The 13,993-nt window shown below is 38.5% G+C and overlaps 1 protein-coding gene across 1 annotated transcript; it reads right to left on the reverse strand.

The window, feature by feature from the left end:
• Positions 1-1,738: 1,738 nt before the first annotated feature.
• On the reverse strand, positions 1,739-13,771 carry LOC148876559 (uncharacterized). Its single transcript, XM_088963951.1, has 5 exons — positions 13,564-13,771; positions 12,573-12,632; positions 2,778-2,858; positions 2,510-2,685; positions 1,739-2,048 (listed from the first exon to the last, which is right to left on the reverse strand). Exons 1-5 carry the CDS (start codon positions 13,583-13,585, stop codon positions 1,950-1,952), a joined length of 438 nt encoding a protein of 145 aa, XP_088820077.1. The 5' UTR covers positions 13,586-13,771; the 3' UTR covers positions 1,739-1,949.
• Positions 13,772-13,993: the final 222 nt, after the last annotated feature.

Raw genomic sequence — 13,993 nt, forward strand, 5'->3', positions numbered from 1 at the left:
AAGGATTTTTCATCTTTCTTTGGTTTGGCTTTTTTTTCAATGTTTGATGAACCTTTCTAGAATTTAGAAGGTTTTGATACAGTTTTCATATAATATATAAGTCTCACATATCTAACATATTATAATATATGATATTATAATCAGGTTGGATGGATCAGGACGGGTTTAACAAGTTTGGGACGAGAGGTTTAAAAAGCTAAGAGGAAAAGTTAAATGGATTTGAAATAGGTTTGGCATAAAAGGTACCTAGAGTTCGGAAATGGGTAGGGCAATTTGCATGGATTAGTAGTAGATAGTTATTAATTTGTTGCATTAAAATACATGAAAAACAAAAACCTGGCAAATTTCAACGCCTTTCCATTACTTTTAGGGTAAAATACAAAAACCTTCCCTCAAGTTTCTGGCAACCATAAAAACCTCCCCTATAATTTCACTTCAATAAAAACCTCCCTTAAACTTTTAAAAAACTTGACAAAAACCTTTCGTCATTGGCCTAGACGAAAATTGTTAGACTAATGTATCTTTTTTTTCAAATACCCATTTTACCCTTTTTATAAATTTATATTTTTACTGAAATACACTATTTTAAAAATTGACAAAAATCTCCCTTCAACCTCTTTATCCTCTTTTCTTATCCCTGAATTCCACTGTAGCACAGCTATTTCAGACCCCCGATCATGGTGTGATTGGTGGCACTCTGTCTCTCAGGAGAGTTAGGAGAGGTTTCTGCGATTCTTTTCACAGTTATCTTCTTACTCGGTCTTGTCGAGCTCTTGGATTTTGCTTGTGTTCTCTCCTCTTTTTTGAGGTACCTTATAAAGAATCCCTGAAGCAAGAGGAGCTGAACCAACTTGCAGAGCAACGAATCTCTCCTCAATATCTCTTGAACCGGGTTTTGCTGGGGACCTCTCTCCGAATGCTACTGAGACGAAGAAAAGTTTTTTTCACTGTGAATTCTGTCAAAATAGATTATAGAGAGAATGATCAATCGGCTCAGATCAGAATTTCGAATGCATCCTGACCATGAATTGATGCCAAATTCACAGGCAGGATGTGCTGTGCTTTATTGGGGAGAGGGCTAGTAATAGGAGGGGCTGGAATTCAGAATTTAATATCGGGTGTCGTACTTCTATAGTATCAGCCGTGCTTCTCTACCATTCGAATTTGGCCATGCTCAGGAATTTTACATTAAACATTCGAGTGTCAAGCCCAACTCAAAATCTCAATCCATGAAACCAAGTTTGTGCAAACAACCGTTTTATATCTCAGGAATTTTACATTATATTCTTTTTATGTGAGTGTCATCCAGTGACTTCCCTCCAGTATAAACACTGTTCCTGTCTTTCCCTCCAGTATAAACACTGTTCCTGTCTTTCAATTTGTTGAAAAAAAAATATTAACAGGTGATAAATCATGCAGGGAGATTTTATTTTCAATTTTTTCTATCAATTTTTTTTTTCAATTTTCAGGAATATTTATGTTAATTTACAAAGGGCAGAATAGGTATTTACAAAGTATGATATCACTCGTACCTGCCTAACACAACACCAACAGTTTTTAACTTTTGCCTCTAATCTCATCTTGTCCAAGGCCTAACTAATATCAGCAATCAGACCAATTCCAATCATCAGCGTGCAAGCTTTGGGGATAGCAACATTTTCCAAACAGAATCTAAAAAACAGTGCCAATGCCAATGTAATCAACTAGAACAGAATTCCAAATGACGGGGAGCATTAGATAATTCAAGTCTGCAGAATGTTCTACCATTTAAATAAAGTACTCAAAACGTCACAATATCAACATTATTATTGACGTGAATGATCCCCTTGCCATCGATTGACCAATAACTCCCCCACCAATGGATCAAAATTCAAATGCCAACTGATAATTTCGAACGTAAAAGGAATGTGAGTTTGAAAGTTATATCCTCAACAAAACAAGGCAACTACTCAAGCACTCAAAACTGAACCAGAGTTCCTCCGGCATTCACTCAACATATCAAGATAGAATTGGCACTTGCTGATGTCACTCCCATAGTTGTTGAGGCACTGCAAGACCAATGAAAGAAATTGTATTACTACCTATTACAGAAGATGAGCAGCTACAATCTGATATGAAATTATAAACCTTATGAAACTTGTCAATATTTCTTTAACAATGACAATAATTAGTACAAAACTTGGCAAGTCTACCAAGATAGAACCATATAGCCAATCACATATAATACTAAAGACATTCTCATGTTAGAACTAGACATGCAGCCACCAACAAATAAAAAAAAAAATAGGGAACATGCATGCACACATGCCAAAACTAAAGAACACATGCATGTAATAGTAGATCTACATCTTGCATGAATGAGTTATATATATACCTAACGAAAAATAGATCACCAAATAAGCACAGTGAATCTTTCTTTCTTACTAATTTTAATAGCACCCCTCCCCATTCATGCATCTTAGAAAAGCAGAGACCAGAATGAATGAACGAATGAAGGAATTCAACATACATCTTGGAATGCCTTGGAATGAATATTGCATGCATCAGAACCAACATTGTTCATGGTAGGAGCTGGTGCAGCAGCAGCAGCCTCAGAGACAACAGTTTCATGTTGAATGGTGCGAGGACCAAGTACAGCATCAACAGCCCGGTGTGCAACTGCACTTCCAGTGCCAAAAGCCATGCCTGTAAAGAAATAAATGTGATTTCATCATCTTATGAAAATATATATGCACCAGGTGCAGTGAATTACAAATTTCAGATTCCTGTTCACATACCCTGAGCTACAGTGGCACCAAGATTGCCAAGAATGCCACCACTGCTACCCTGAACAGGGGCTGGAGGAGGAGCATGGCTTGCTGCAATAACATTAAGTGAAAAAAACTAAGAGTCAAAACAAGGAAAAAATTCAGTAGCACTGGTTACAATAGTTAGTGAGCACCATAAACTCATGGTTCCACAAAGACATGACCAAATTATATCAACCTTAGGACCACAACAAGGTGTTTCTTTCCATATACAATCGGTTATGGAGGATGTATTTAATAGGGCAACAATGGAGGAAGAAAACATATCAGACCCAGATTTGACAAGGACCACCAAAATTCAGTGGCCAAAGTACCATACAGAAATTGCTGCTACAGGGGAACTAGGGATGGTATGGTTTTGCTTCAAGGAAACCTGTTCTCCCCATTTCTGAGTATCGATCATATTGGTAAATACCAGTAATAGTAGTACGTGTCTCTTTCCATGATGACCATATAAATACATCCAGAGCACAGAACTTAATCAGTTACTTAAAAGTGAGATGCACAACTAAGCCTGTAAGCCAAGGGGTACTTAGAGCCTAAGGCACAAAATGCACAGCAAGTCACTGCCTAAACAAATATGAGGCAACACCTTTGAAAGAAATAAGTCTATGCAAATATAAACTCTTGGAAAAATATTACATTTTAATAAGCATACTACCTCAAGGAGTGAGACAATCATGCCACAAACAAGAAGGTTGTACCCCTGGACATTTAAATCTTTTTTTTTTTTTTTGAAAAAAGGTTAAGGTAAATTTATTAACTGAAACAGAACTGTACAAATAAGCCCCAAAAAAGGAGCAAAACTGAGAACAGACTCCCAGCTTACATTACAATTCAAATACACTTCTGGACCTCAACTGAGTTCCAAATAGCCTAGGCTGGAAGCCTTTCTCACCTGCAGTCCATGACACTAATTTTCCCACTAGCACAGGAAATTAGACAGTCTACATCCTTAGCTTTATTTTGAAAGATTCTTCTGTTTCTCTCCGTCCAGATGGAACTGATCACAGCTGCAGGAATAGCCCATCACACACTTCTAGCCAGCTTAGAGAGACCTTGCAGGTCCCAGCTCCATAACAGATCCGATACTTGTTTTGGCATGACCCAGGAAAGAGCTTCAGAAGAAAGGAAGTGGCCCCATAATGCTACCGAAATAGGGCAATGGATGAAGAGATTACTATTTATCCTCTTCTGCTTGACCACAAAGCTCACAAAGCATGTTCTGAATCAGAAATCCTCTTCTGGCCAGATTCTGTTTAGATAGGTTTCCATCCAAAACTACAGCCCAAAGTAGAGCATTCACCTTGAAAGGAGGAATCTGGTTCCAAATTTTAACAGCAGAGATATTTTCAGTTCCTCCACCTGATAACCTTCCGGCAAAGGGATTCACAGTGAAAATTCCATCTACATTCCACTTCCAGATCCACAAATCTTCTTCTAAGGGGTTCAAAATTGAAAGCAAGCCGAACAGATCCACCGCTTGATCCACTTCCCAATCTTGAAAAGGTCTTCTGAAAGCAGGAATCCAGGAAAATCCATTTCCATTCACTTCACAACAATCTGCCACCATTGCATCTTGGTTTTCTGCTAGTTGAAAAAGCTGGGGGAACAGCTCTTCAAAGGACCTGTTACTGCACCATTTATCTTTCCAGAACTTCAGACTGCCCTGAACAACTTAGGGGACAGACCATCGTGAAGAAGAGGGTAGACCATTGTGAACCCAACTCAGGGGACAGACCCAGGGAAAGAAGGTTTTAAATGGTTAACCAGCCCCCTCTATCTGTTTCATACTTGGCTGCAATTAAGATCCTCCACCAACTACCTCTTTCTCTTGCAAACCTCCAAATCCATTTTCCCATGAAAGCTCTGTTAAAAGTATTCAGACTTCTCACCTCCAAACCACCTTTTTCCTTTGGAGTACAAACCTGTTTCCAGCTGACCAGATGGATTTTCTTTTTCTCTTCCCGGTTTCCTTTCCAATCTTTCCACCACCAGGTCCCATATTAGGGAGGAGAAACATTTATCCCCCAGGCCCCCCACGGGGAGGCCTAGGTACATAGTTGGCAAAAAATCAATCTGGCATGCAGGAGCTTCTGCTAGAGTCTCTATATTCTATATCTTCCCCACTGGAATTACTCTAATCTTGGCCCAACTGACTCTCAAGCCTGTCACCACTTCAAACCAACTCACCACCCCAAGCATGACCTCCAATTGATCTAGATCCGCATCAAAAAAAACACAAGGTACCATCTGCAAACTGAAGTAATGAACTTTTTCTCCTCCTGGAGCTGACTCAAACCCCTTCCACAAACCCTCTTCACCAACTCAGTTAACAAATAAAAACAATTTCTCCATTATATAAATAAACAGAAGAGGGGAAAGGGGTCCCCTTGCCTGAGGCCTCTAGAGCTTTTGATGAAGTCAGCCAGTTCTCCATTTAGTAGAACTGCAAATTTGGGGGAAGAAAAACATACTTTGATCTGGTTCCTCCATTTCTGTCCAAAGTTCATCTTCTCCAAGACAAAATCCAAGCATTTCCAGTTGACATGGCCATAGGCCTTTTTTTTCTCTGATTCCTCAGCCAAGTCCAAATCTTTAATCACTTCAAGAATCAAGACACCTTTTTTTCTCTGATTCTGAGGCCCCACGGAACTCCAACCTCCAAGATTTCAGGATCTCCTTAACTAATTTGATCTTTTTTGCAAATTTGAAAGAGCTTGTGCCATCTAGCTGGAGTTCAGTCCATTTAGAGCTCAAAAGGGGAACCAACTCTACCTCTTCGAACCACATATTTTCCATCATGAAGGGGGTATTTTTTGGACCTTGTTTACCACACACCAGATAAATAGAAGAATGGTCTGAAACTGGTCATGGGAGGGCCACTTGTTTTGAGAGGTTAAATGCATTCTCCCATTCTGGAAATATAAGAAACCTATCTAACTTAACCAATGTCAGGGACTCTTGGTTATTGGTCCAGGTGAATTGAGCCCCTAACAAAGGAAGGTCAATAGGTCAAAACAATTCACAAAATCTGCAAATCTTCTCATATCCCTTGTATGCCAATTCACTCCGTTTCTTTCCTCCAAGAATCTAACCACATTAAAGTCCCCACCTATCACCCAAGGGATGGAGTGCACCCCTCTAGCTTCAGTCAGGTCTTCCCAGAAACTCCCCCTCTCCACATTGTTCGTTGGGCCATAAACATTAATGAACTGCCCTTGAAAGCCTCCCTCAAACTCCAAGATAACCGACACCAAGAAATCACCAACTCGAGAAGGAATCAAGTTTACACTTTGATTCATCCCAGAGAGTAAGGATACTCCCAACAATTCCTCTAGCTAGTTTACTTACCCATCTCACTTGACCATCACCCCAGAAACTCCTAATTATTTCAGCCTCCACTAAGTCCAGTTTAGTTTCTTGGAAGAACACCACATCTGACTTCCACCTTTTGAGCAAATCACAAGTCACCATCCTTCTCCTACCTGATCCCAACCCCCCAACATTCCACGAAAGAATTTTTAAATCCATAAATAGTGAGAAAGAACCCCCCCCCAGTTCCACCTTTTTTTTTTGCATTCAGTTTAGCTAACTCACCGTTCTTCCTCCATACCCACAATTGACACCCCCCAAGAACTTTCTCAGTCCCAAAATCTTGGAATTCACCCACGCCAAGGTGGCTTCCACCACCTTTCCTTTGCCTCCCTCTTTCCCACTAACAACCCTTCCGCCCTCTTGCCCTTTTGCCAACTCCAAACCATTTTCTCCTCCCACATCACACCCACCCCCCCACTCCCATAGGACGTACCTGGTTTTCATCATCTTAGGGGCTTATACATCACCCCTGGTACTTGAGCTTCCTAATCTCTTATCACTGCTAGTGAAGTTATTTCTGCCAGCACTACCTCTGGAGCAGGAATAGTCACCAGGATCAGAGCATCACCATCTCCACTACAACACAACGTCGGAGGAGTCTTCATCAACTGAACTTGCCCTTCTAAGCATAGCACCAACGCTTGGATTCTCTTCAGGCATGCCTCTTCCATCTGAATGTTGAGTAGGGCTTCTACTACCTTCTATCGATGGTTGAACACAAATTTGGAGATAGTTCGAGCCAACTAGGGAAGAAGATCCATTTTCGACCTAGGTTCTCTGGGTCAGAACCAAATCCGGATGATGGGTGCAAACAATATTAAGATGGACTCACCCAGAATTGTCCCCTTTTTGAACTCTTGGAAAAACTTGTTTTTCCAAAACTACCCCTCCTCTACCTCCATCCTTTCCCAACAATGTTTTGAAAATCGTAATCATATCACAATCATAAAGAGGTTTCAATCAAATCGTATCGTGAAGCGTATCATAAATCATAAAATTTTTTTCTATTTTTTCTAAAAATTGTCAAAAAACTATAAAAATACCTAAACCCTTTAAAAATTAGGAAAAATAATGACTTTGTAGTAATTTTTAGCCTATAGACATAAGATAAATAGGTAGTAGTACTGTACTAGTAGACCGGTAGTGAGTCTGACAATTACCACTTTCATAAATCATAATTCAATAGAAGACATGGATAAGATCACGTTCAACTTCAATTTTAAGCAATAAAAAATATATCTTTAATTGTATTGCTATTTGATATCATCATATAATTATATAAATATGAGCTTTACATGGCATCATGTCTTCACTCTTCATCCCCAAGGCTCAACAAAAGGAACTAAAAGGTTATCTAATATTCTAACTCCTAATGTTTCATTTTTCAAGTTTCAATAATTTAAACCAAATCATCAATACAAGAACATGATAATTTGAAGTCTCACACATCCAAGAACATGATAATTCAAAAAATTCACACATTAAATCATCAATACAAGAATACAATAGTGAAACAATGCAATCAAAGAAATTAAATTCTGAAGTTTAATAATCTTTTTGGTAACTAATACCATTTTTTTATAAATGTTTTGGTAACTAATACCATTGCATAATTGGACATAACTCATGAGCACATTCCATTGACATAAATAGCTAAATAACCAAAGAGATGCTATGTGGACAAGTATAATAAATTACAAATCTAGCTATCAGCCTAGCCATCTCCACTAAACCAGCATAAATAAAGACTTAAAGGCTGGAGCTAACAAAGAAATCCTCACTGATCATCAAGGAAAATAAAGTTCTTGAGTGTTCAGATGCAAAGATGCCCTATTCTATCATTGTCTCCTACCATTTATACACAAAAGGACACCAAAGTCATGTGAAATGAATGACTATCAAAAGATAAGATGTGTATAGATCAAATTTTTAAGTCCAAAAAGAAGTGCTTCGTAAATCATAATCTAATTTTAAGGAGGAAAAAAATACAAACAAGGGGAAAATGAATATAAGAAATAATGGGACAAAGTCAATGTTTTAATATGAAAGAAAGAAAATAAATGAACCCTATTTTCATGTCAAAAAAAGAGTGAAAAAATAGGATATATCCCTGTCTTTTCATTAAAAAAAAATGATGTTTTTGCACAATAGAAAGCATCCCGTTTTAACCTGCAAAGTGCAAATACATCTCTGTTTTTTCATAATACAGTTTTGTTTTATGTGTAAGAAAGAATGAAAAATGGGAATAAACCCCTGTTTTGAGATTAGAGAGAGTAAGGGGTATATATCAACGCTAAAGCCCTATTTTCATGCAAGAAAACAAGTAAAAGGATTGAGGAGAAGCCACTGTTTTATGCATGGAGAAAAGGAGAAATATAGAAGAGCTGATCCCCTGTTCTTATGCAAAAAAATTAAGATAAAAACTATGAAAAAATAGGAAAATGTAATAGGGCTCTGAGCCCCTGTTTTTATGCAAGAAGAAAGGATGAAACTAGGGAGGACCCCTAGTTCATGCAAAAGGAGGAAAAACATATGGATCGAAGCCCCCTGCTATCATGGAAAAAAAAAAGAATGAAAAACATGGAGCAGAGCCCCTGTTTTCATTTCAAAAAAAAAAAAGATTGAAAGAAATGGGGCGGAACCCCTGGCTTTTGTGTCAATACAAGAAAGAATATATTTAGAAGAAAGAAGAAAAAGGAGGAAGAAGAAGAAGAAGAAGAATAACAGTAGAAATCATGTACAGAAAACCAGTAGAGAAGGAGGTTTGGAGCTTAAACCGAAACAATGGAGGGTTTCTTCTCTCCCAATCCCCCACTCAAGTCTTTTCCTTGATGGCAAGTCATGTTTGATCGACCAAAGAGGCTATTTTATGTTTTCTAACTGAAATTACAATTCTGCCCCTTGATGTAAAAATGAAACTTTAAAAAGGAGGGGGTTAAATCAGCATTTACTCTTAAATTAACCTTTCAGCTCTAATTGTTTGAATCGTGTATGAATCACAACTCACAATTTAAATTAGAGATTTGACTATAAATCGTACGATTAATTCCAAAAAACGATTAATATATACGATTTTTATCATTTTGGCCCCAAATCATATGCCTTAAAATCGTGAATCACACGATTTTAAAAACATCGTTTCCCAACACCCCACCACTTGTCAGCCTTTTCAATTGGAGAGAATCTCCAGATGCCAGTAGATCCAGTTCCTATAGACATTCCATCAAGGTCTCTTGGAACCAATTTTTTGAGAAACCCACCCAGCCCTGATCTTTATTTGAAATTTGATAATTTCCTTGGCTATCAATTGAATCCGAAGACTCCATCCAACAGTTGTCCAGAGAAGGATATCTTTTGGATTCACCCGTACGATACAACAGGACTGATCATGGTCCGTCCGCATTACAGACCACAAGTCCGCCCCTCTCCCCATTCGTCTTCTCCCTCTCTGGCGAACTCCCTTCACCACTGCCTTCCTCTTCTTCGTCAACAAGAACCTAAGTTCAACTCACCGATGAGCCCTCCCGCTCTTCCAGATTCCCTTGACCCCTCACCCCATCCCCTTCCTCTCTCAGCTCCTTTTTCACCTCCTTTTGAATCACCCTCAATCTTCTCTCCGACCAAATCCAAACACTGAATGACAGGTCCCCTATTTCAATCTCCATCTTTTCTAGGATCACACCTCAAGCCTTAACCTTTGTTCTAACCCATTCACATGTTTAGAGTTCTTCAGAAAAGTCATTCGTCCCTTATACCCCAAATTCTCGGGAAGGTAACTCAACATTGTTTCCTCCCACCACTCCAACGCCAGTCTATTTTGACCGCAAGATCAAGGTCCATTCAGGAGGACCAATTCCACCTCTTCCTTAGATGAGAAAATGAACAAAAACAGATCTTCAATAAGTTTTTTCACCCTCACCCCACCTACTACACTCCAACGACTTGCAGCCAATGCTTCAACTTCATCAACCAAGTACTTCATATCAAAATAGCCCACTAAACAGCCTTACAAGAATACCCTTCTCACCCTCACCCCCTCCACCGTTTAGTTACTCCAAAGTTCAGCCACGCTCCCACCACTGCCACTTTCTTATAAGAAAAGTTTCTTCTAAAGCTATCTCCCTTTCTACATGGGTTGAACCACATCTCCGCTCCCCACCTTCACCTACCCCTCTTGAACTAGTTCAATTCCATCATCATGAAGAGACTAAAACTCCCTTTATTGCTTCAACAACTTCTACAACGGGAACCGCCCCTTCTTACCTCCAATAATCATCTCCCCCATCCCTATCGAACATTTAAATCCTATATAGAGTACATTGTTTGAACTCTAAATGTCATAGGAACAATCTACAATGGATCATAGGTCCCTATGGTAGTGCCTGCATGGATCTACTTCTCATATTTGTAACAATGAGAATAAAAGTGAATATAGCATTGGGGATTTACTGATTACCTATTAGTGGGATCTATGGTTGGATCCCCAATAAGAATGCAACTCCAAATGTGTAAAAAAAAAACTGCATATTATATTTATCCAGCATCTATACTTACATGCTCAAAGGTATATTCCTATTAGGGATCCAGCAAAGGACCCCACTAATTGGTAATCAACAGGCCCAAAGTGGTGAATACAAGTCATATCTTCGTGGGTTATGGTGCAGTGGTGATGGCCCCCTATGGTGCTGCTAGGTAATTGTATTCTTGAAAGTGTAACAAAAAGAAGTGAATAATGCCTTGCCCCATACAAAAGAAAAACCAATTTAAGATACACATCTCCAGTTTCTCCCAGTACTTGTTTGTTATGTTCATGAGATGATGGCTTAAAAAATGCAGTCTCTTGTTTCCAACCTCCTTGGAGTCCATTGGTCTAATATAGTGTTTTAAAAGAGCAAGGGGGCACAAAACGAAATGCCGAATTTTCAGAAAAAAAAAACAAAAAATTAAATAATACTTTTATGTAATATTAATTAAAAATATAAACTGCAAAACATATTAATATTAAACATAATATAAACAGTTGGGTTGCTCCATTGCGACCTAGGTGACTAGAGTTCAAATCTTGGAAGTAGCCTCTCTGCATGTGCAAAGGTAAGGTTGCACACATCTGTCTCTCCCCAGACCCCGCATTGGTGGGATCCTCAATGCCCTTTTTATTAATTAAAAATATTAAACAAAAAGCAATTTAAACACCTATTTTAAAATTTGGATACAGTGATACATAAACATAGCATGTAAAACATATTTAAAATGAAAATTTAAAAACTCTCAACCGCTTTATTCTTTTCCTAATTGCATTACTTCAAATAGCTAATGTGATGTTAAACATTATGCATTCCCAATTCTACAAACCACTTTTGTACCAAACCACTTGAGGCAATCCCAAACAAGTCCATATCAAGGTGTTAAATTCCTAATCCCTATAAAAAGACTTTAACTGCAATTGTCTTTCAAAAATATAATTTATTAAGATGAATGAATGAGAAACTTTAGAAAATATGGGGTTTTCAGAGCTTTGGGCTGAACCACAAGGCACACTAGGTGCATGCCTAGGTGCACCAGGCGCGCACCTTTTGAAAGTGCTGCACATGGGGGCTCGACAAGGTGCATACCTTAAAATGTGCCCCGTCTGTGTGCCTACTGCCTAGGCACACCTTTTAAATCACTGGTCTAATCTGAATATAAGTAGGCTGATTTAACAGCATTAGCAAATCATTGTGGCTGGAGGCATGTTCACTCGGGGGGAGAGAGAGAGAGAGAAAGAGAGATTTGGAATGTAATTACATGCTACTATATGAATTCTCCATGTAAGCAAAACTAGCATGCATTTATAGAATATTCACATCCATTACTATACCAGAATCCTGCATTTTTCATCTTTATAATATCGAGGATAAGAGCTCCATGTATTCATGAGAGCTCTATCTAATAATGGGGGGGCACTAATTTGTCAACTCCCCAAGCAACTTATCTAGTTTTCACCACAACAAGGGAGCCTACCAATGAATTCAGATCAATAATTAATAACATCTCCATGGAATCTGGCTCCAGATGATTTTAAGAGGCAAATTTTTTTAGGGTAAGCTTGACAAGGGCACAAGAACACATGGATACTTGGGGTCATCTTTGTTTATTTGTTTGTTGATACTTAGGGTAAGCTTGACAAGTGCCAAAGTTCTGAGAGCAGATTTGCTTCTGCATAACATGCAAAAGTGCAGGTCCACACACACACACACAGAAAAAAGGGCAGGCTGCCAAACAGCAACCTCGATTTGAAACAACAGAAAAAAGGGAAAAACATATACCATAAATGAATGAATTGTAAGGGCAAAACATACACTATAAATGACTGAATTGTCAAACTAGTATACAATTTAATATAAATACCTGGTTGTGGGGGGTTACGCACAGGTGCAGGACGACGAGCTGCACGAGGAGCAGATCTTCCTGCAGAAATAACGTCAAGTCACTCATTTAAATAAAAGAAACAAATAAACAGGAGAAGCGCACTAGAACCAATCAATAGTCAAAAAGGCCTATCTAGTCACAACAAATCTGTGAAGGAACCAAGAACTGGTATGTGCAAAGAAAAAAAGTAATATCAACATGAAATTTGAAATGAAATTCAAAAACTTCCTCAAAAGGGTCCGAATTAAAGAAACGATAATGAACCAAAAGCAAATAATTATAATTATTGGCCTTCATCAAGTAGAATGCACATACACCAATAAACCAAAAAAACCTGGAACAATAAGAAACAAGTTACTAGATATAGTTAAAGACGATGCCCACTTGTCCAATAGACATTAAAAGAAACATAAAACATTGTACATCTCTTATGGCCCTTAGAGAAAACCCGTCTGCTTATCCACCGTATCAGAAACAGATTAAAGAGAGAAAAATAAATGTCGATAGATTATCAGATAACAACCAGATGCATTCAAATAAATAGTACGAACCCTATAAACATATGTGCCTATAGGCAATTTCTATGATGCCGGAAAGGTATGTACCAGAAAAACTTTGACCAATCAGAACCCCCCCGGTGGATTGATTACCATTTCTATGATACCAGTTGATTCGTTATCATTTTTTCGGTATCATAGTCGGACTCGCATGTAAAGAGGAGAATCAATCAGAATTTAACGAAATGAGAGGGGGAAACTATATAAACAACAAAATATGTGATTATAAATCAAAGAAAATGATTCCGAGAAATGCAAAGAAAACAAATTCATCTGGCGCTAATCGAAGAACAAATAAACCCTGATAAAATAAACATCAAGCAGGATAATAGAAAAAGAAAATTTTGTTAAAATTTGTTCGTCGAGCTTCTACAGATCAAGGAAAGCGAATCAAAGAAAAGATCGAAACGCACCACCGGAGCTGCGACGAGGCATGGTTTATCAGGTGAAGCGGCAAAAGGGTAGTGAGATGAAAGTAGAACAAGGGAGAGAAAAAAAGCAAAGGTTGCTACCTAGAAGCCCAAATCGACTGCGGATCTCCAACTCGACGGGAGCAGGCAGAAACAAGTTTTCGATTTATAGCAAGATATCTTCCCCACCAAGTCAAGATGAAGCGTATTTACATTATACGCCCCCTCTAGAAATGCTATTTACAGTATGCTTGCAGACCCACTTGCTCTTAAAGGATTGGATGACAGACTTGGTTAAAAGATCGTTGGATTGGAATATTTTTGTTTCAAAGCACAAATCGATTGACCGTTCGTCAATCACCTCCTCCAGGCTCCAGTTCCAAAGGGTCCGAACCTGCGAACAAAACACGTTACGTTTTGAGATATACGGGGT

Source organism: Nelumbo lutea, chromosome 1 (genome assembly GCF_056320005.1).
Source record: "Nelumbo lutea isolate HS-2025 chromosome 1, American lotus-T2T, whole genome shotgun sequence".
NCBI lineage: Eukaryota > Viridiplantae > Streptophyta > Magnoliopsida > Proteales > Nelumbonaceae > Nelumbo > Nelumbo lutea.

Excerpts from the sequence above, each read along its gene's own strand:
- LOC148876559 (XM_088963951.1), bottom strand. The coding sequence starts at position 13,585 with ATGCCTCGTCGCAGCTCCGGTG. Across the intron at positions 12,633-13,563 it reads GCCTCGTCGCAGCTCCGGTG|GAAGATCTGCTCCTCGTGCA; the intron begins GTGCGTTTCGAT and ends TTATTTCTGCAG. Across the intron at positions 2,686-2,777 it reads TGGTGCCACTGTAGCTCAGG|GCATGGCTTTTGGCACTGGA; the intron begins GTATGTGAACAG and ends ATTTCTTTACAG.